Source organism: Coregonus clupeaformis, chromosome 7 (assembly GCF_020615455.1).
Source record: "Coregonus clupeaformis isolate EN_2021a chromosome 7, ASM2061545v1, whole genome shotgun sequence".
NCBI classification, from domain to species: Eukaryota; Metazoa; Chordata; class Actinopteri; order Salmoniformes; family Salmonidae; genus Coregonus; species Coregonus clupeaformis.
In genome coordinates, this window is record NC_059198.1 from 69582136 (window position 1) to 69604039 (window position 21904).

At 42.9% G+C, this 21904-nt stretch overlaps 1 protein-coding gene across 2 annotated transcripts in view; it reads left to right on the plus strand.

The window, feature by feature from the left end:
• Positions 1-16677, plus strand: part of LOC121570014 (WW domain-containing adapter protein with coiled-coil) — a 54539-nt gene extending 37862 nt beyond the window's left edge. For both annotated transcript variants that reach the window (XM_041881460.2, XM_041881461.2), the window contains exons 8-13: positions 4163-4285; positions 4443-4591; positions 11496-11623; positions 13843-14044; positions 14262-14389; positions 14504-16677. In XM_041881460.2, the coding sequence (XP_041737394.1) occupies positions 4163-4285; positions 4443-4591; positions 11496-11623; positions 13843-14044; positions 14262-14389; positions 14504-14573 (800 nt within the window). In that variant the 3' untranslated portion in view covers positions 14574-16677. The remainder of the gene's footprint in view (positions 1-4162; positions 4286-4442; positions 4592-11495; positions 11624-13842; positions 14045-14261; positions 14390-14503) is intronic.
• The last annotated feature ends 5227 nt before the right edge of the window (positions 16678-21904 follow it).

Genomic DNA, 21904 nt, shown 5'->3' on the forward strand with positions numbered 1-21904 from the left:
TTATGAGATACTTTTCCTCAGGTGAGCAAAACCTCGAGACTTCCTTAGTATTAGATTTTGTGCACCAACTGTTGTTTACAAATATACACAGACCGCCACCCCTTGTCTTACCGGAGTCAGCCGTTCTATCCTGCCGATCTCTAGCGTATATCCCATCAGCTGTATGTTGTCCATGTTGTCATTCAGCCACGAGTCGGTGACACATAAGATATTACAGTTTTTAATGTCCCGTTGGTAGGATAACCGTAATCTTAGGTCGTCCAATTTGTTTTCAAATGATTGAACATTGGCTAATAGGATTGATGGAAGAGGCAGTTTACTCGCTCGCCGTCCGATCCTTACAAGGCACCCTGACCTACGTCCACGATATCTCTCTCTTTCTCATGCGAATGACGGGGATTTGGGCCTTGTCGGGTGTCTGTAGGATATCATTTGCGTCCGGCTCGTTGAAGAAAAAACCTTCGTCCAATACGAGGTGAGTAATCGCTGTCCTGATATCCAGAAGCTCTTTTTGGTCATAAGAGACGGTGGCAGAAACATTATGTACAGAATAAATTACAAATAACGCGAAAAAACACACACAATAGTACAATTGGTTAGAGGGCTGTAAAACGACAGCCATCTTCTCCGGCGCCACTTATGTGTAATCAGGTGTTTGTCCTCACTCAAGATTGACAGCAGCGCTCCAAACAAAAGACAATGAATAAATTGACAACAATGGAATTAAATAAACCAAAAGTGTAGCCTAGGTTGTGCGCTCTGCAAACAACGTGTCCACTCCTACAAAGACAACGATAAGACTGTAATAATAATTTATTGAATGCATTAACAGAAATTACCGTAACCAAACAAACATTGTAGATTAGGAATTATGGGAATTAAAGGTAAATGCACTACTGGTGATACTGGTGTGCCATCCCCGCGGCCTCCAATGGATTAGTCCACTCAGACAGGTGCCATAATTAAAAATATATTTGCCACTGCTCGATTAAAATATCTCGGTCAACCAACAGCCTATCGACCAGTCGACTAAATGAGGTCAGCCCTAATGTCCTGTGTGTTATAGGGTTGGGCGACGTCAACCTTTGTCTTCTCGTGATTATGTACTCATAAAACATATACGATGGTATCGCCCCCTATTGGCCAACCCCACCCCCCCCAAAAAGAAATGCTGAATCATTAGAAAAGGTAAGTGTGGGCAAATCCTTTCTAATATTACTTTCTGGTTGAGTTTCAGTATGGAACAGGTGTGTCTGATGGAACCAAGTGACAGTCAGCTGATGAGGAATGGGCTAGAGCTGGGCGACATTGACAAAAATCTATATTGTAATTTTTTGCGATAACGATAAACATTTTTGGGGGAGGTGCACAGTTACTCTAGCCTGGCTGACGCGCGACCCACGTAACTACACAGCGAGCTGCAAGAATGTAGAGGCTGGTGTTAGCAAGACTCCAGGTACTCTCCATTAGCGCCCTTTTTATACCATGTCAAATTAATTGCCATATTAGCCGAAGTTATTTGGTTACCAGGTGATCCAGCATATGATTTATACGATGATTGATATAACGCTGCTACAGAAAGAGACCTGTATTTTAAACATTCATTTAGTTATGCATTTATTTCTTAATTCTGATTTTGAATGTAATAGTATTTCAAACCAAGTTCAAGTCTGTCAGTATATTGGTGGTTGGTAATTGCAGCATATTATTTGCTCCAAACACAATCAAAATGTAGGCATATAACTTTTTGCTCATTTATATTTAACTTGATTACAATACATACCGATCACGCGGAGAAGTCGATGGCCAAAACACAGCAACCTCGTCCATCCTTAACGTTTGTGATGCTGATCCCCAGGCTTCTAGCGAGTCTCGCAGCTATTATCTCCCCAGTGTGGTCGTCTGCAAGCACCAGCTGCGCAGCTTCCAGTCGGCATCGATGTAGTGCAGTGTCAATTACATGTAGGTCTCCAGTTGTTGTCGCGAAATAGTGCACCGGTTTCAGCTCCGATGTTATTTTGGCGTGACATTTCTTGTACATGGCATTTTGTATTTCTTGTCCAGAGTGTGAACCATCTTCTTGAACCCACTGTTCAATTGTTGAAATTGGGGCCATGTCTTTTGCAATGTGGTATGTTATGGCATCTGTTATTTCATTCCTTTGGTCAGAATGTGTTAAAATCTAATGATCAAATCAAAATTTATTGGTCACATACATATATTAACAGATATTATTGCGGGTGTAGCTAAATGCATGTGTTGCATAGGGAGTTGTGTGTGTGCAAACGATTCCGTAATGGATTGTTGCCTGGGCTTTGCTCTTGTCATGACGCTTGTTGGCCTCTGCCTCATTTTTCTTCGCCATGCATTCGTCATGCTGTATTACGTGCCTGTTTCAAATGGTAGAATAAGTTGCTTGTGTTTCCTCGAGTGGTTGCTATAGTTTTGCGACAGTACAAGCACACTGCCTCACTCTGCTCGATGTCACTAGGTTTAAAACCAAAGTAAGTCCCAACAAGCGACACAGCATCCTTCTTTGGCAGTATTTGTTCTTGGATTTCAGTGACAGCATTTTCTTCGTCGCTGTTCAATTTCCCCCACTAATGAACAAAGCTACTCGCAACATCACTTGTGTGGGAAGCATGGAATAGAACACGGCTCTGATTGGCTGCTGTAGTCTTAGTTAAAATGAAACGACATAGATGAAAGTGTTGAGCTCCGGGAGCGCAATCATTTTTTGCTATGCCGTTTCGCTTTCAAATATGCCACGCCGCTCCGTAGGCTATTGTTTAATGCTTGAAGGAACATTGTGTACTCATCGACAATTACCGACATATGCAAAATTGCTTCAGTATGAGTTAGAAATGTCAGTAATTTTTGGTTTATCGTCCCAGCTCTTGAATGGGCTGTCTTACCGTAGTGAGTTAGGTTATAAATCATGGGCTGGATAGAAGCATAGTCTACGGTCTTCAGAACTGGATAATAATTGCTTTGCCTCATCCTCCTCTCTTAATAGGCTATTCTTTGTTCCAGTTCTCATAAAGCTGTGATTGAGAATAGCCTATGCCTAGGCCTATAGCCTCCGACTTTCAAAAAGAACAAGAATGAAAGCGGCAACTTTAGGACAACAGTACCTTCTTCTTAGGCTATTAGGGAAATACTTTGTCTTAAAGCTGTTATGATAGGCTATATTGGCCATTTGGTTTTTAACCTTGCATGGAGGGATTGTTTACGCCCTGCACAGAATTTTTTTCTTAATAAGCTTAAACTTGATTGAACTTGTCATTCAAATTTTCTATACGCCATTGATAGTTTGTTCTCTCTCATTATTAGTCCCTTGGCTACCTTACGTTTTAAGGCTATTCAAACTATTTTTTAAGATGGAAATTAGTTCAATCATTTTAGATGGAACTCATTGAGATTCATTGTTTGATCGGGAGAGAAAGCATGCATGCATTAAACAAAAGCTTAGTAGCCCAAAGTCATATTGAATGGCGAGAAGGGAATATAGCCTACGTTTTTTAAAACAGCTAGACACAATTTAGTTTTTAGTTTTTTTATGAATAGGTTTAGGCTATAAAGCCCATGCATCTGACAGAGCGAGAAAGAGGGAATCAATATTTTCTGGCTGGAAATCTGGGCTTCCTTGGTGGAATTCACCGCTCTGGCTAGCCTACATTCCTCTCTTGTTCTGCTCTGTTGAAATAGGCTGTACCAAATAGGAATAGGCAGATTACTCGGAATGTCACTTTGGTGCTAACCAACTCCATTCTTAGGTCTACTGCGCAGCGCCAGTCAAGTTCAAATAGGGTAAACCATTGTCTGTCACATCACAATGTCGTCACCATCGACGATGGCTGTCAATCATGGTCGATAGACGAAACTATCGTAATATCGCCCAACCCTGATTCAGTTTGCTCCTACTTCAAGAGACATTTGGACCAGCTAGAGATTAGTCACTGTCATAGAATTCATTTGCTCCATTGTTTACATTTTGTTGGTGGGCCATCTCAATCATTGGTCGTGTGGCTTTAAAGTGTGGCTGATCTGATGGCTCTAAAACAGGGCTGATATTAGGGATCATCTTATGTTATGGTTTTAGATAAAAGCCCATCTTTCCAAGCTTTCCTCACTCATCTTTTCTCTCTACCCCTCTTTCCAGTCCTCAAAGCTGCTGTCACTCAAGCGTCGTTACAGTCGTTGCTTCATAAGATCCTCACAGCCGGCCCGTCAGCCTTCAACATCACTACTCTGCTCTCCCAAGCAGCCCAGCTCTCCAACCAAGGTAGGCCTTCAGCCACCCTGTTTTTTATCTTGCTTCCTTGTTTGTTTTTAGATCCACAATGGCAACCTTCCTCTTCCAACTTGCCACTGTTGATTTTAAAGTCTATCTAAACCAGATAGATGTCTAATCATTCTCCACCCTCTGTTACCCCCAACAGCCCAGCAGTCGAACCAGTCCCCCATGTCGTTGACGTCAGACGCCTCCTCTCCCCGCTCCTACGTGTCTCCCAGGATCAGCACGCCGCAGAACAACGCTGGTCACCACAAAGCCCTGCTCAGCACGCCCCCTGTAGCCTCCCAGACCAAGGTACTGTCTCCTGTAGCCCCACCGCCTAAGGTAGGGCCTCTCTCTACCACACTGTCCGCTGTAGCTTGTAGCCTTCCAGCCTAAGGTACTGTCTACTACCACTCTGGTAGGGCCATGTCTATTTGGCTGCTTTTACACAGGCAGCCCAATTCTGATATCTTTTCCCACTAATTTGTCTTTTGACTAATCGTATCAGCTCTGATGTGATTGGTCAAAAGACCAAGTAGTGGGGGAAAAAATATCAGAATTGGGTTACCTGTCTAAATGCAGCCTCGTAGCCTTGCCAGTCTAATGTAGGGTCATATACTAACTACTACACTACTGCCTGCCTAGCAGCCTCCTGTTGCCCCCCAGCTACAGGTAGGACCTCTGTGTCTAAAGTAGTTATCCTGCCTAAGGCAGGGCATGTCTACCTCACTCTGCCTGCAGAGCACCATCTCTGTTCAATCCATGTGTCGCATTACACATTGGCTGTCTTGTTCTGTATGTAATGTAAATGATTAAAGTGGATGGGTGTATTTGTGTTGGCTTCATAACCTAGCTGGTCTGGGCCTAGGAGTATTTGCAGTTGATGTTTCACAGCATCACAAACTGGCCTAAATCATACCCAGGTTCAGTTTTTATAAGTGCTGTAGGGAGTAGTGTTGTCACGATACCAGAATTTTGACTTCGATACCAGGTTTAGTGTCACGATACTCGATACCATCATGATACGCGATACCAAAACGATACAATGGCAAAAAAATATGTATTAGCCAATGTCACAGAATGGCAATTGATCCAGACAGATATCCTCTGCTACTGCTCTGTTCAATCGTTGGGGATCTTTTGAGCTCAATATCATTATATTTGAACATTTTGATGTACATTTTTTTAGAAGGCCATGTCAAATCAAATTGTATTTGTCACATGCGCCGAATACAACCGGTGTAGACCTTACCGTGAAATGCTTACTTACAAGCCCACAATGCTGTTGTAAGAAAATATATATATATTTTTTTTAAGTAAAAAAAACACACAAAAAACAATAATGAGGCTATATAGAGTGGGTACCGGTACCGAGTCAATGTGCGGGGGTACAGGTTAGTCGAGGTAATTTCAACACGTAGGAATTGGTCAAGTGACTATGCATAGATAATAAACAGCGAGTAGCAGCAGTGTAAAAACAAAGGGCGTGGGGGTCAATGCAAATAGTCCGGGTGGCCATTTGATTAATTGTTCAGAAGTCTTATGGCTTGGGGGTAGAAGCTGTTAAGGAGGCTTCTGGACCTAGACTTGGTGCTCCGGTACTGCTTGCTGTGCGATAGCAGAGAGAACACTATGACTTGGGCGACTGGAGTCTTTTACAATTTTTTGGGCCTTCCTCTAACACCGCCTAGTATGTAGGTCCTGGATGGCAGGAAGCTTGGCCCCAGTGATGTACTGTGCCGTACGCACTACCCTCTGTAGCGCCTTACGGTCGGATGCCAAGCAGTTGCCATACCAGGCGGTGATGCAACCGGTCAGGATGCTCTCAATGGTGCAGCTGTATAACTTTTTGAGGATCTGGGGACCCATGCCAAATATTTTCAGTCTCCTGAGGGGGAAAAGGCGTTGTCGTGCCCTCTATACGACTTTCTTGTTGTGATAGTTTGTTGGTGATGTTGACACCAAGGAACTTGACACTCGACCCGCTCCACTATAGCCGATGTGAATGGGGGCGTGTTCGGCCCTCCTTTTCTTGTAGTCCACGATCATCTCCTTTGTCTTGCTCACATTGAGGGAGAGGTTGTCCTGGCACCACACTGCCAGGTCTCTGACCTCCTTCCTATAGGCTGTCTCATTGTTGTCGGTGATCAGGCCTACCACCGTTGTGTCGTCAGCAAACTTAAAGTCGTGCTTTGCCACGCAGTCGTGGGTGAACAGGGAGTATAGGAGGGGACTAAGCACGCACCCCTGAGGGGCCCCCGTGTTGAGGATCAGCGTGGCAGATGTGTTGTTGCCTACCCTTAACACCTGGGGGCAGCCCATCAGGAAGTCCAGGATCCAGTTGCAGAGGGAGGTGTTTAGTCCCAGGGTCCTTAGCTTAATGATGAGCTTTGTGGGCACTATGGTGTTGAACGCTGAGCTGTAGTCAATGAACAACATTCTCACATAGGTGTTCCTTTTGTCCAGGTGGGAAAGGGCAGTGTGGAGTGCGATTGAGGTTGGGGCGATATGCGAATTGGTGTGTGTCTAGGGTTTCCGGGATGATGGTGTTGATGTGAACCATGACCAGCCTTTCAAAGCACTTCATGGCTACAGACGTGAGAGCTGCGGGAGGTAGTCATTTAGGCAGGTAACCTTCGCTTTCTTGGGCACAGGGACTATGGTGGTCTGCTTGAAACATGTAGGTCTTACAGACTCGGTCAGGGAGAGTTTGAAAATGTCAGTGAAGACACTTGCCAGTTGGTCCATGCATGCTCTGAGTACACATCCTGGTAATCCGTCTGGCCCCGCGGCCTTGTGAATGTTGACCTGTTTAAAGGTCTTACTCACATTGGCTACGTAGAGCGTGATCACACAGTCGTCCGGAACAGCTGGTGCTCTCATGCATGTTTCAGTGTTGCTTGCCTCGAAGCGAGCATAAAAGGCATTTAGCCCATCTGGTAGGCTCGCGGCTGGGTTTCCCATTGTAGTCCGTAATAGTCTGCAAGCCCTGCCACATCCGACGAGTGTCAGAGCCGGTGTAGTAGGATTCAAATCTTAGTCCTGTATTGACGCTTTGCCTGTTTGAGGGTTCGTCGGAGGGCATAGCGGGATTAGTTTCCCACTCCTTGAAAGCAGCAGCTCTACCCTTTAGCTCGGTGCGGATGTTGCCTGTAATCCATGGCTTCTGGTTGGGATATGTACGTACGGTCACTGTGGGGACGTCGTCGTCAAGGCACTTATTGATGAAGTCGGTGACAGGTGGTATACTCCACAATGCCATTGGAAGAATCCCAGAACATATTCCAGTCTGTGCTAGCAAAACAGTCCTGTAGTATCCGCATCATCTGACCGCTTTCGTATTGAGCGAGTCACTGGTACTTCCTGCTTTAGTTTATGCTTGTAAGCAGGAATCGGGAGGATATAATTATGGTCAGATTTTCCAAATGGAGGGCGAGGGAGAGATTTGTACGCGTCTCTGTGTGTGGAGTAAAGGTGGTCTAGTTTTTCTTCCTCTGGTTGCAAATGTGATGTGCTGGTAGAAATTAGGTAAAAACGGATTTAAGTTTGCCTGCATTAAAATCCCCGGCCACTAGGAGCGCTGCTTCTGGTTGAGCATTTCCTTGTTTGCTTATGGCCTTATACAGCTCATTGAGTGCTGTCTTAGTGCCAGCGTCAGTTTGTGGTGGTAAATAGACGGCTACGAAAAATATAGATAGTGTGGTCTACAGCTTATCATGAGGTACTCTACCTCAGGCGAGCAATACCTCGAGACTACCTTTAATATTAGACATCGCGCATCAGCTGTTATTGACAAATAGACACACACACACCCACCCCTCGTCTTAACGTAGCTGTTCTGTCCTGCCGATGCATGGAAAACCCAGCTGACTGTATATTATCCGCGTCATCATTCAGCCACGACTCGGTGAAACATAAGATGTTCGTTTTTAATGTCCCGTTGGTAGGATAGTTTCGAACGGAGCTCATCCACTTTATTCTCCAGTTATTGCATGTTGGCTAATAGAACAGATGGTTGAGGCGGGTTACCCACGCGCCAACAAATTCTCACAAGGTACCCTGATCTCCGCCCCCTGTATTTCCTTATTTTCTTCATGTGAATGACGGGGATTTGGGCCTTGTCTGGGAGCAACATTATATCCTTCGCGTCCGACTCATTAAAGAAAAAATCTTTGTCCAGTTCGAGGTGAGTAATCGCTGTTCTGATATCCAGAAGCGCTTTTCGGTCATAAGAGACTGTAGCATCAACATTATGTACAAAGTAAGTTACAAACAATGCAAAAAAAAACACACAAAATAGCACAATTGGTTAGGAGCCTGTAAAACGGCAGCCATCCCCTCCGGCGCCATTCTTCTAATGTATGCATTCAATTATCAATTATACAATCCTACAATCAATTTTAATTAGTTTTAACCAATCCAACTTCAAAACATAATTGGAATAATTTATTTGAATGGTAAATCTCTATTGATGAATTGGGTAAATCAATATGTAGAAGGCTATTCACAATACAGGTGAATGCATATTATTCAATAGGTGTGGGCATGCATTGAGTTATTGAGCTTGTTTTAGCTGATTTCATGGGGCTACAGTTGACAAACAATCCCTTCCATTTGGGACTTATTTTATTGGCAACTGCTAGGAGAACATTTTATTTTATTTTACTGAGCAACCACGTCTTTTATGAAAGTGTGCGCTGTCTCTTTAAGAAAGTAATGATGTCAAATGACAGGAGGCACATGCATAGTCTTTTTGAAGGAGACATAAGGCCAGGCAGACAAAGTGAAAGAGTATTTATTTTGGTGGCGAGGTGGACTAAGTGAATTAACGTTTTTGGTGACAATCAGCTTTGAAATCAGCATATTTTGCGTTATGGTTTGCATATCATCACAAACAAAGTACTAGGGTAGTGAATTGATGTTAGCTTCAGCTGTAAGCCAGCAAAAAAAGCCAGCAAATGTGTCTTCTTGCATTGTGAAAGTGTTTTAGCCTGTATGGACATTGTTTTTCGAACAGTAATGAACGGTTTAAATGTTTTATTCAAGTGTGTTAGCAATCTTCTGTGCAGCATTAGTGGGGCACTAACAATGCAGCCCAGACAGCTCAAGCAGTGAATGATTAAGTGGAGCAGGCACTGTGCGAGCTATACACTTATAGACTTGATCCTCTCAATCACGTTTGATAGAAGTCAGACTGTAACAAAAATTCTAGTACCTAAGCGAGAAATGGCAGTGGAAATGCTTTTATTCACAACTATCATATTGAAGTAAACTTGGAGTCACGTGATGACATGTTGTGTGGTCCTCCCACTACAACTCAAAATGATTTAATTTATTAGTCTACTGATGAAATACAGTGCCTTCAGAAAGTATTTATACCCCTTGACTTATTCCACGTGTTGTTACAGCCTGAATTCAAAAGGGATTACATTAATTTTTTTCTCACAAATCTACACACAATACCCCCATAATGACAAAGTGAAAATATGTTTTAAGAAATGTTTGCAAATTAATTGACAATAAAATACAGATCTCATTTACATAAATATTCACACCCCTGAGTCAATACATGTTAGAATCACCTTTGGCAGTGATTTACATCTGTGAGTCTTTCTGGGTAAGTCTCTAAGAGCTTTGCACACCTGGATTGCACAATATTTTCTAAATTCTTCAAGCTCTCAAATTGGTTGTTGATCAAGATGAATTAATGTACATTTATATTTTAGTCATTTAGCAGACGCTCTTATCCAGAGCGACTTACAGGAGCAATTAGGGTTAAGTGCCTTGCTCAAGGGCACATCGACAGATTTTTCACCTAGTCGGCTCAGGGATTAGAACCAGCGACCTTTCGGTTACTGCCACAATGCTCTTAACCACTAAGCTACCTGCCGCCCAGTTATCATCTCCCAGTGACTGGTAGAAAGCAGACTGAACCAGGTTTTCCTTCAGGATATTGTGTGTGCTTAGCTCGTTTTCCGTTTATTTTTTATCCTGAAAAACTCCCCAGTCCTTAATGATTACAAGCATACCCATAACATGATGCAGCCACCACTATGCTTGAGGCAAATCTTTGGGGCAAATCCAATAAGAAACTTTGTATTAAAGACAAAAAGTGAATTGCTTTGCCACATCTTTTGCAGTATTACTTTAGTGCCTTGTTGCAAACAGGATGTTTTGGATTTAAAAAAAATTATGTGCAGGCTTCTTCCTTTTCACTCTGTCAATTAGGTTATTATTGTGGAGTAACTACAATGTTGTTGATCCATCCTTAGTTTTCTCCTATCACAGCCATTAAACTCAACTGTTTTAAGTCACCATTGGCCTCATTGTGAATTCCCTCAGCGGTTTCCTTCCTCTCCTTCAACTGAGTTAGGAAGTACACCTGTATATTTGTAGTGGCTGGGTGTATTAATACACCATCCAAAGTGTAATAACTTCACCATGCTCAAAGAGATATTCAATGTCTGCTTATTTTTTTTTACCAATAGCTGCCCTTTGCGAGGCATTGGAAAACCTCCCTGGTCTTTGTGGTTGAATCTGTTAGAAATTCACGTCTCGACCGTGGGACCATGCAACTTATTATGAGACTTGCTAATTTTTACTCCTGAACTTATTTAGGCTTCCCATTACAAAGGGGTTGAATACTTATTGACTCAAGACATTTCAGCTTTTCATTATTTTATTAATTTGTAAAAATGTGTAAAAACATAATTCCACTTTGACATTATGGGGTTTTGTGTGTTGGCCAGTGTTAAAAATAACTACATTTTAATCAATTTTAAATTCAGGCTGTAACATAACAAAATGTGGAAAAAGTCAAAAAGTGTGAATATCTTCTGAAGGCACTAAGTTATAATGAACTTCTCAGGGTGGCGAAATGCAAGGTGATGAGCTTGATGCTCCTTTCCAATAAATATTGAGGGTCTTTTATATTATATTGCATTATGAGGATTTTAGAATATTTTTATGAAAATCTGTCGCCAATTGGATGGAAACCTAGCTACTGTCATTGTTATCCTATCCTATAACATCCCCCTGTGTTTGTGTCAAGAGTCAGTTAGTCAACAGCAGGTGTATTTCAGTAAAATGATGGTCTGTGCCAGTCTAATCTGGGCTTTTAACCTTCATCGCTGTCTCTGTGTGGTCGTGGTGAACGGCAATGGTTCTGGTGTGTTTCCTCTCCAACCCTTCTCCCCTCTCTGTCTGTGTGGTCCAGGTGAGCAACACGCTGGTTGTGAAGCAGCAGGGATCAGCCCCTCAGCCCTCCCCCCAGCAGCCCCTCCCCAGCGAGAAACAGCACGGACACGACATCGCAGCCTCCCCAAGGACCCTCCAGCGTCAAAGGTGAGCTTCTCATTTACATTTTAGTCATTTAGCAGACGCTCTTAAAAAATATATATATATATATATTATGGGCTGGAACGCTGTACAGTGCATTCAGACAGTATTCAGACCCCTCTTTTTCCACATTTTGTTATGTTATAGCCTTATTCTAAAATTGATTAAATAATTGTTTTCCCTCATCAATCTACACACAATACCCCATAATGACAAAGCAAAAACAGGTTTTTAGACAATTTTGCAAATGTCTAATTTTTTTTTTTTTTAACATACCTTATTTACATAAATATTCAGACCCTTTGCTATGAGACTTGAAATTGAGGTCAGGTCCATCCTGTTTCCATCCTTGAGATGTTTCTACAACTTGATTGGAGTCCACTTGTGGTAAATTCAATTGATTGGACATGATTTGGAAAGGCGCACACACCTGTCTATATAAGGTCCCACAGTTGACAGTGCATGTCAGAGCAAAAACCAAGCCATGAGGTCGAAGGAATTGTCCATAGAGCTCAGAGACAGGATTGTGTCGAGGCACAGATCTGGGGAAGGGTACCAAAAGATGTCTGCAGCATTGAAGGTCCCCAAGAACACAGTGGCTCTCCATCATTCTTAAATGGAAGAAGTTTGGAATCACCAAGACTCTTCCTAGAGCTGGCCAAACTGAGCAATCAGGGGAGAAGGGCCTTGGTCAGGGAGGTGACCAAGAACCCAATGGTCACTCTGAGAGAGCTCCAGAGTTCCTCTGTGGAGATGGGAGAACCTTCCAGAAGGATAACCATCTCTGCAGAACTTCCACAAATCAGGCCTTTATGGTAGAGTGGCCAGATGCAAGCCACTCCTCAGTAAAAGGCACATGACAGCCTGCTTGGAGTTTGTCGAAAGGCACCTAAAGGATTCTGAATGCCAAGGACCTCAGACTGGGTCGAAGGTTCACCTTCCAACAGGACAATGACCCTAAGCACACAGCCAAGACAACGCAGGAGTGGCTTCAGGACAAGTCTCTGAATGTCCTTGAGTGGCTCAGCCATAGCCCGGACTTGAACCCGATCTAACATCTCTGGAGAGACCTGAAAATAGCAGTGCAGCGACGCTCTCCGTCCAAACTGAAACAGCTTGAGAGGATCTGCAGAGAAGAATGGGAGAAACTCCTCACATAAAGGTGTGCCAAGTTTGTAGCGTCATACCCAAGAAGACTCGAGGCTGTAATTGCTGCCAAAGGTGCTTCAACAAAGTACTGAGTAAAGGGTCTGAATACTTATGTAAATGTGATATTTCATTTATACAGTTGCCAAAAAATTCTAAACCTGTTTTTGCGTTGTCATTATGGGGTATTTCAGAATAAGGCTGGAACGTAACAAAATGTGGAAAAAGTCAAGGGATCTGAATATTGTCCGAATGCACTGTATATGACATTGTGTGGTGTTGAATGTGTTCGTTGTGTGTATCATGTTAATTGTTGTTTTTAGTGTGAAAAATCTATTTTAAAAAAAAAATAATCAGAGCAGACGCTCTTATCTAAAGAAGACAAAACAACTCTGTGTTGGTCTGACTGATGTTAAGGAAAAACAGAACAATGCCATGAACATGCCTTGTAAGAGACCTTTTAAATTGTCAAAATGTCGTGCTGTGGCACCACCTGCTGGTGGTTTATAGAACACGTTTTTCATAACTCATTGCTTTGTATCGCTACACACAAAGACCGTTATGGATTCACCGTTGTTTAACCAAAAGAAATCAAGACGACATCAAGTTCAACACGTCTGTTGATATGTATATGAACTGATAAGCGTATTTAACCAAATATCATGATTCACAAGCCACTGAGTGAATACAGTATTGCAAAAATAAGTATTACAATGTAGATTATTCCCCCCGCCCTTACTGTAGTCAGACACTGGAGTGTTATATGAGCTTAAAATAATATGCAGAATGTGTCCGTTTTGTCTGTGGACCCTTTTCTCTCTGGCTGTAGTTGGTCAGCAGAATCTCACATAATATGCACAATTGTTTAGTTATATTTGATTTCTAAGAACCTTTCCTCTTGTTGATATTATGCTGTGTTGGTCTGTTTTGTCTGATTTATCGGTTTGACCCTCTCCTCCTGTCTCCTCTGTTACAACAACAACGTTGGTGATGGTGTTATTACAGCAGAATATCATTGATGTATAAGATGCATACTTAGTCTGACCCTCTCCTCTCGTTGCTCCTCTGTCATTCCACAGCAGTCGGAGGAGTCCGTCCCCAGGTCCCAACTACGTCCCCCCCAGCAGCAGCAGTGCCACCACCACCACCTCCACCCCCTCCAGCTCCTCTTCCTCCACCCGACCAGCCTCCTGCTCCTTCACACCCACCCTAGCAGCACACTTCAATGAGAATCTCATCAAGCATGTCCAGGGCTGGCCCGCCGACCACGCAGAGAAACAGGTAGGTTACGCATCCAAGGAATTGTATGCATTATTTGTTTTTATTTTACCAGTAAAGAGGATAGAGATTGTATAGATTTTAGCAGTATTGGGTAACCGATTCAACTCATTATTTTGATGTGAACCTTGATTCATTATGCATTGATCAGTGTCGTTGCTGTTGTTTTTTGGATTATGTCTTGGATTATGTTCAAGTTTTTTTTTTTTTTTTTTTTTAGGCGTCCAGACTACGCGAGGAGGCCCACACCATGGGAAGCATCTACATGTCTGAAAATTGCACGGAGTTAAAAAATCTCAGATCCTTAGTTCGAGTCAGTGAAATTCAAGCGACATTGCGCGAGCAGAGGTAAGAGTCCAGACCTTAATTGCCTGCGATATGCATGTTAACATCCATGTGTTCCATTATTACAAATATTTTAACATGACAACTAATACATATATTTTCTGCTCTTGTCTGTAGGATATTATTTTTGAGACAACAAATTAAAGAACTTGAAAAGTTGAAGAATCAGAATTCCTTCATGGTCTGAGAACTTGAGTTGAAGAGTGGAGTGGAGAGGAAAGGGTGGAGAGACCCATTGCACATGGTTGTAAGAGAGCCGTTGGTTGGTAGAACCGTTCTGTGTTCTTGTTCTGTGCCCAGTCTTAACACAAGCTGCAGTTGGATTGGCTTTGGACCGCGGGGCGGGGAGAGGGCTGGGCTAGGGGGAGAGGGTCTGAGTGGTTGATTGGTTTTTGGGGAAGAGGGGAGAAAAAGGGTTGATACAAGACATGTTCTGCGTCCCAAATGGCACCCTATTGCCTTTATAGTACACTATGTAGGGGATAGGGTGCCATTTGGGACGCACCCATGGTTGGTTTTGTATGCGCCCTGGAGATGTAGATTTCTTGTAGATGTTATCCATGTTGTAAATATGTTTTGTAGATTATTGAAACCATGGAAAGCCATGCTTATCAAAGCTTTTGACATCCAAACTAATCAACGTTATGCCGAGGAAGTAACGGCTTAAGTTCATAGCCTTCTTCATATTAAACTTGTCAGTCTGTGGTTTCGTCCCAAATGGCACACTATTCCCTCTAGTGCATTACTTTTAACCAGAACCCTATGGGCCCTAGTCAAAAGTAGTGCACTATATAGGGAATAGGATGCCATTTGAGACGGCGGCACTGTCAGTCTGCAGACTTCAAGCTTTTCGTTAATAGATCGGTGAACCATTGCCTTGAGCATGTCTATGACCTGCATGGAAACGGTGGAGTATAGCATTATAAAGTCAATAATAACGGAAACATAAAAAATACCTTTAGTGTAAAACAAGCAAGCATAGTAAAACAAACTCACCGTTTTTTCTCTGCTCTTCAATAATAATAATAATAATGCTCAATGGATTAAACAGTTACTTTCCCTATTATCCCCCTCTGGTTGAAGTATAATGGTTACAAACACACAAACACACAGGATGTGTCCCAAATGGCACCCTATTTCCTATATGTATTGCACTACTTTTGGTTAAAATTAGTGCACTATATAGGGAATAGGGTGATATTTGGGAGACTGCCGCTCACAGCTACCCCCCACCCAACCCTCCTCCTGCTTAAAGGTTCATGATGTCTGGTCGCAATGGTTCAGGGATCTGTTTGTTCACAGCTCCCAGTGGCCCTGTCCTGCATTGCATTTCCTAAAACGAAAAACAAACAAACCAGTGCCTGGTGGTGTGATGGAGTGAGTGATGAGTAATGGAAAAAAAGAAACGAAAGAAAGAGGGCGCCGCAATGGTGTGCTTCTTTGAGATCAAGGACCATTCCCACTGCTAGCCCCTCCCTAACTCCTCCCCTGGGCACACCCATTACACGCAGAAGCCCAACCCCCTGGTCTAGCTCCTCCTGTAAGGGGGAGGAGCCGGGAAGAGTAAAAACCCTCCTGTTTTTTTCTCAAACTTTCCAGCAAGTTTTTTTTTATTGGGGAGGGGGGGGGTACTTTTATTAAAAGCGAGGTGGCACCATCTTGGTTCAACCGAGAGTTCATTCCTATGTACAGTTGATAAAGTAATAATGGAGTTTAAGAAGAAAAGAAAGGTTTTATTAAAAAGTTGCAGTGATTACTAGTATATCAGAATATATTATTCATAAATTATTGCTACACATTTTTCTTTGCACCCTGTTGAGAATGAATACTACTGGGAGCTATTAAAGCAGCGGTTTGGGGGCACTGGCAAGGTATAGGGTGCAACTGAAATGGCACCGTATTCCCGATTTAGTGCATTACCTTTGACCAGGGCCCATTAGTCAAAAACACTAAAAAGGAGAAGACTGCGATGTCATAATTCTCAAGATTTTTCAGGAAGTGGAATGGGAGCCAAATGGAACTCAGTGAATTTACCTGAATGACACAATTATAACTATTGGCTCCCATTTGTACTTCTTGCTCTCTATTATGACGTAGTCTCTCTAATCCTTTTTAGTGTTCTTACCCATAGGGCCTGGTAAAGGTAGTGCACTATATAGGGAACAGGGTGCCATTTTGGATGTAGACATGGAGGTGCTGATCATTAACTCCACACACCAGGGTCAGAGGTCGAGCAGAGCAATGACAGCCAATGTGAAATGTGCATATTGTAATAAACATGCTAAACTCAAGCGAGCACTGGTTATTATTTTATTGGAGTTCTCTGTTAGTGGTTTGTTTATTATTACTATTAATGCTAGTGCCTTGTTGAAAGTCTTAAGTCACACAACCTCTGACATGGAAATAAATATACCATGTTCTTTTCTATTTGATCAGTAACAAAAAGATCTTCAACAAGCATTTGTCATGCGTCGATCTATAGGGTTGTTTTGGCACGCCCGTCCATACTTGCATCTTTGTATTTCCCCCCCCCCACTCTGAGTCAGTACAGGAACAGTGGCTTTGTCCCAAATGGTGCCCTATGTAGTGCAGTAGTTTTGATCTGGGCCCATAGGGCTCTGGTCAAAAGTAGTGCTCTATATAGGGAATGGGGTGCCATTTGGGAAGTAACCGGTGTCCTGAGCTGTGACTGCCTGATGTTCTCCACCGTTCTATTCTTCTATTGAGTCTGATTGAGCTGCACCAACACATTCAGTAAAGCTCATCACATCATTGCTTTGTATATTGTTTTCCTCTGAAGTATATTGAAAAAATAAATAAAATATGCCTCTATAGGACCAAGTTCTATTTTTTGGCCTTTTTTGGCCTGGTCAGTTATGTTTTATTTAGGCTAGGTTTGAACAAATAACCTGAGTGCCAGTGTCTGCTGTCATGTTTACTTTTTGTCACTCATTGTCATGTCCAACATGTTTGGTTTGAAGATGACCGCAATGGAGTAGGCAAGAGCTCAAACAGATCTGGGACCAGGGTAGTTTGTTCCAATGTTCCCACAATGAACATGTTGAATGTTTCCGATATGTCAATGCATTCAGTATGTCTAGGGTAACCAAAATAAGTTACCACAGCACAACGACAGAGTTGTTGAACCCTTGCAAGATTTAACCGTTTTGTGTTTTTCATTTTCCGAGTATTTATAATTTTTCCTCATCAATACCCCATGAAGCCAAAACAGAAAAAAAAAAAAAGCGAATTTAATAGAAATAAACTGAAATGCCTTATTTACATAAGTATTCAGACCCTTTGCTATGACTCAAAATTGAGCTCAGGTGCATCCTGTTTCCATTGATCATCCTTGAGGTGTTTCTACAACTTGATTGGAGTCCACCTGTGGTAGATTCAATTGATTGGACAAGATTTAGAAAGGCACACACCTGTCTATATAAGGTCCCACAGTTGACCGTGCATGTCATAGCAAAAACCAAGCCACGAGGTCAAAGGAATTGTCTAGAGCTCAGACAGGATTGTGTCGAAGCACAAATCTGGGGACTGGTACCAAAACATTTCTGCAGCCTTGAAGGTCCCCAAGAACACGGTGGCCTCCATCATTCTTAAATGGAAGAAGTTTGGAACCACCAAGACTCTTCCTAGAGCTGGCCAAGCTGAGCAATCGGGGGAGAAGGGCCTTGTTCAGGGAGGTGACCAAGAACCTGATGGTCACTCTGACAGAGCTCCAGAGTTCCTCTGTGGAACCACCAAGAAGGACAACCATCTCTGCAGCCCTCCACCAATCAGGCCTTTATGGTAGAATGGCCAGACAGAAGCCACTCCTAAAAGGCACATGACAGCCAGCTTGGAGTTTGACAAAAGGCACCTAAAGGACTCTCAGACCATGAGACACAAGATTCTATGGTCTGATGAAACCAAGCTTGAACTCTTTCGCCTGAATGCCTGGCATCATCGCTATGGTGAAGCATGGCGGTGGCAGCATCATGCTGGTGGGATGTTTTTCAGCGGCAGGGACTGGAAGACTAGCCAGGATCGTGGGAAAGATGAACGGAGCAAAGTACAGAGAGATCCTTGGTGAAAACCTGCTCCAGAGTGCTCAGGACCTCAGACTGGGGTGAAGGTTCACCTTCCATCAGGACAATGACCCTAAGTACACAGCCAAGACAATGCAGGAGTGGCTTCAGGACAAGTCTCTGAACGTCCTTGAGTGGCCCACCCAGAGCCTGGACTTGAACCCGATCGAACATCTCTGGAGAGACCTGAAAATAGCTGTGCAGCAACGCTCCCCATCCAACCTGACAGAGCTTGAGAGGATCTGCAGAGAAGAATGGGAGAAACTCCTCACATAAAGGTGTGCCAAGCTTGTGGCGTCATACCCAAGAAGACTTGAGGCTGTAATCGCTGCCAAAGGTGCTTCAACAAAGTACTGAGTAAAGGGTCTGAATACTTATGTAAATGTGATCGTTCCGTTGTGAATGCAAACATTTCTAAAAACCTGTTTTTTGCTTTGTCATTATGGGGTATTGTGTGTAGGTTGATGAGGGAAAAAAAACTATTTAATCCATTTTAGAATAAGGCTGTAACGTAACAAAATGTGGAAAGAGTCAAGGGGTCTGAATACTTTCAGAGTGCACTAAGTGGAATGCTTGCCAGTCCTCACTTTCTCATCTCTCCCCTCATGTCTCTCTTCTAGTTGTTGCTCTTTCCTCTACCCAATGATTCTTTCTCCATTTCATATTCCTGTTTTCCTTCCCTTTTCCCAGTTGCTACTTTAGATTTCTTTCTCTCGTTTGCAGGACAGGGAACCCTCTGAAAATCAGTAGGTCTACTAAGAAGGGCTCTAATGAATGCCAGGGATGAATAAATATGCAGACCCCAACAACATTGTTGACAGGAGGTAACAAGGTAGATTTGACGTTGAACAGAAGAACATACATGAAACCAAATGAATGTCAAGAAGTGTTGAACCTTGAGTGAATCTGGCTACAGTAGAGTCATGGATTCCACTCATCACTAGATGGCATTGTTGTCTTTCCCATAGAATTGCACCTCCATACAGTGTCATGGGCTGTCATGTGCCTTTTACTGAGGAATGGCTTCTGTCTGGCCACTTTACCTTAAAGGCCTGATTGGTGGAGTGCTGCAGAGATGTTTGTCCTTCTGGAAGGTTCTCCCATCTCCACAGAGGAACTCTGGAGCTCTCTCAGAGTGACTATCAGGTTCTTGGTCACCTCCCTGACCAAGGCCCTTCTCCCCCGATTGCTCAGTTTGGCCGGGCGGCCAGCTCTAGGAAGAGTTTTGGTGGTTCCAAACTTATTTCATTTGAGAATGATGGAGGCCACTGTCAATGCTGCAGAAACGTTTTGGTAGCCTTCCCCAGATCTGTGCCTCGACACAAACTTGTCTCGGAGCTCTACAGACAATTATTTTGACCTCATGGCTTGACTTTTGCTCTGACATGCACTGTCAACTGTGGGACCTTATATAAACAGGTGTGTGCCTTTCCAAATCATGTCCAATCAATTGAATTTACCACAGGTGGACTCCAATCAAATTGTAGAAACATCTCAAGGATGATCAATGGAAACAGGATGCACCTGACCTCAATGTTGAGTCTCATAGCAAAGGGTCTGAATACTTATGTAAATAAGATATTTCTGTTTTTTATTTGTTATAAATTTGCAAACATTTCTACAAACCTGTTTTTGCTTCGTCATTATGGGTATTGTGAGTAGATTGATGAGGGGAAAAATAATTTAATCAATTTTACAATAAGGCTTTAACGTAACAAAATGTGGAAGAAGTCAAAGGGTCTGAATACTTTCCGAAGGCACTGTATACCACAGTATATGACAAAGAACCTGGCTATTTTGTGCAACCTAATTCTTGTCTGTTTCCTAAATTTATGAAAATTTTAAAAATATATCAAATAAATCAACTAGCTCTCGCTGCTTCCAGATTGTGTAATAAAAACCATTCTCAACATAAATAGTTTCAACTACAAGATCACTGGACTGTAGACGGCAGCACTGAAATTGAGCAACAGCGGCTGTGAAATGTGACGTTTGGAGACTTCATAGGCTACTAACTGTAGTTATTTTCTTGTAAAAGGTCACTCATCTTTTAATCAAAAGCCTGATGAGACCTGTCTCTGACAAGGTGGGAAGCTGATAACATCTCAGAATGGAGAAACATCTACAGTCAGTTCCTTCCAGTAAAATCCTTTAGCCGAGTTGTTGTCAAAGTAGGCCTGCAGTACTTAAACTTATAGGATAAAATGACATTGGAATTTAATATAAAACATACCAAATGTATCTAGCTCATAACTCTTACTGTAGCCTACATACAATAGGTCTACATGTGTGACATAATGTAAAATGATTTACCTTGTTGATTTACCTTGTTAAAACATTTGTAAAGTGGTTATCCCACTGGCTATAGGGTGAATGCACCAATTTGTGAGTCGCTCTGGATAAGAGCGTCTGCTAAATGACGTAAATGTGCCCTTGAGCAAGGCACTTAACCCTAATTGCTCCTGTAAGTCGCTCTGGATAAGAGCGTCTGCTAAATGACTAAAATGTAAATGTAAAATGATAGCAATTAGGCTAATCCCATCTGGGACCTGAAAATGTCCTGCATGTCGAACTCAGGGACGTAGATCAGGAACCAAACAGAAGCACACGGAACGAAACGGGGAGGGACCTACTTACATTTGTCCAATAGAAACTCTGGTTTTTGTTTTGTTTTTCAGACTAATGATTACACCCCAGTTATTTCATAAACCTGTAGTGAAGGCTCAAATCCTCACTGAGGGTTATGTTGGGATCAAACACAGTAGGCTTGATCCCAACATTTCCAACTTGCTAACTTTGAACATTTTAATAAATGAACTAAAGACGGTCTCTTCCATTCATCTGAGCCGAGACTACTGATTAACAGTGGATGGGTACCTTCTACCTTGTAGTGGGGAAGAAAGCATTGACAATTAATGGAGCCACCCAATCTTTCCCCAGACGAGATGATCTTGAACTTGATATAACACACATCAAAGAGAGGAGGAAGACAGCGGTGTCAGAGAATGTGTCCTACTCTGCTCTCATCTCGGCTGGCATTTGTAGACCATAGGTGATGTAGGCGTGGGGGGGGTCCTGTGACCTCCTTTACTTACTCAGGTAGTCTTCAACTCTACCCACACTTATCTCCTATTCCTTTCCTCTACCTATTGACAGGGAGACACAGTCATTCCCTCACAGCCTAAACAACCTCCGGGCATCACAGACAGAAAGGTTCTTGGCACTTGCAGGACAAACGGCTGGAGACAGAGGCCTCTGTCCCCGCTCCCCAGCGATGTAAAGTGACGTTTCCCCTAGACGCTGATCTTGGATCAGTTTAGCATTTTCCCCACTAATGGTTAAGGTTATTGGGGGAGGGGAAGCTGATCCAAGATCTGTACTTAGAGGAAACCACCCAAGAGCCCTCGCTCACTGGCTCAGACGACTGGCCCTATACACA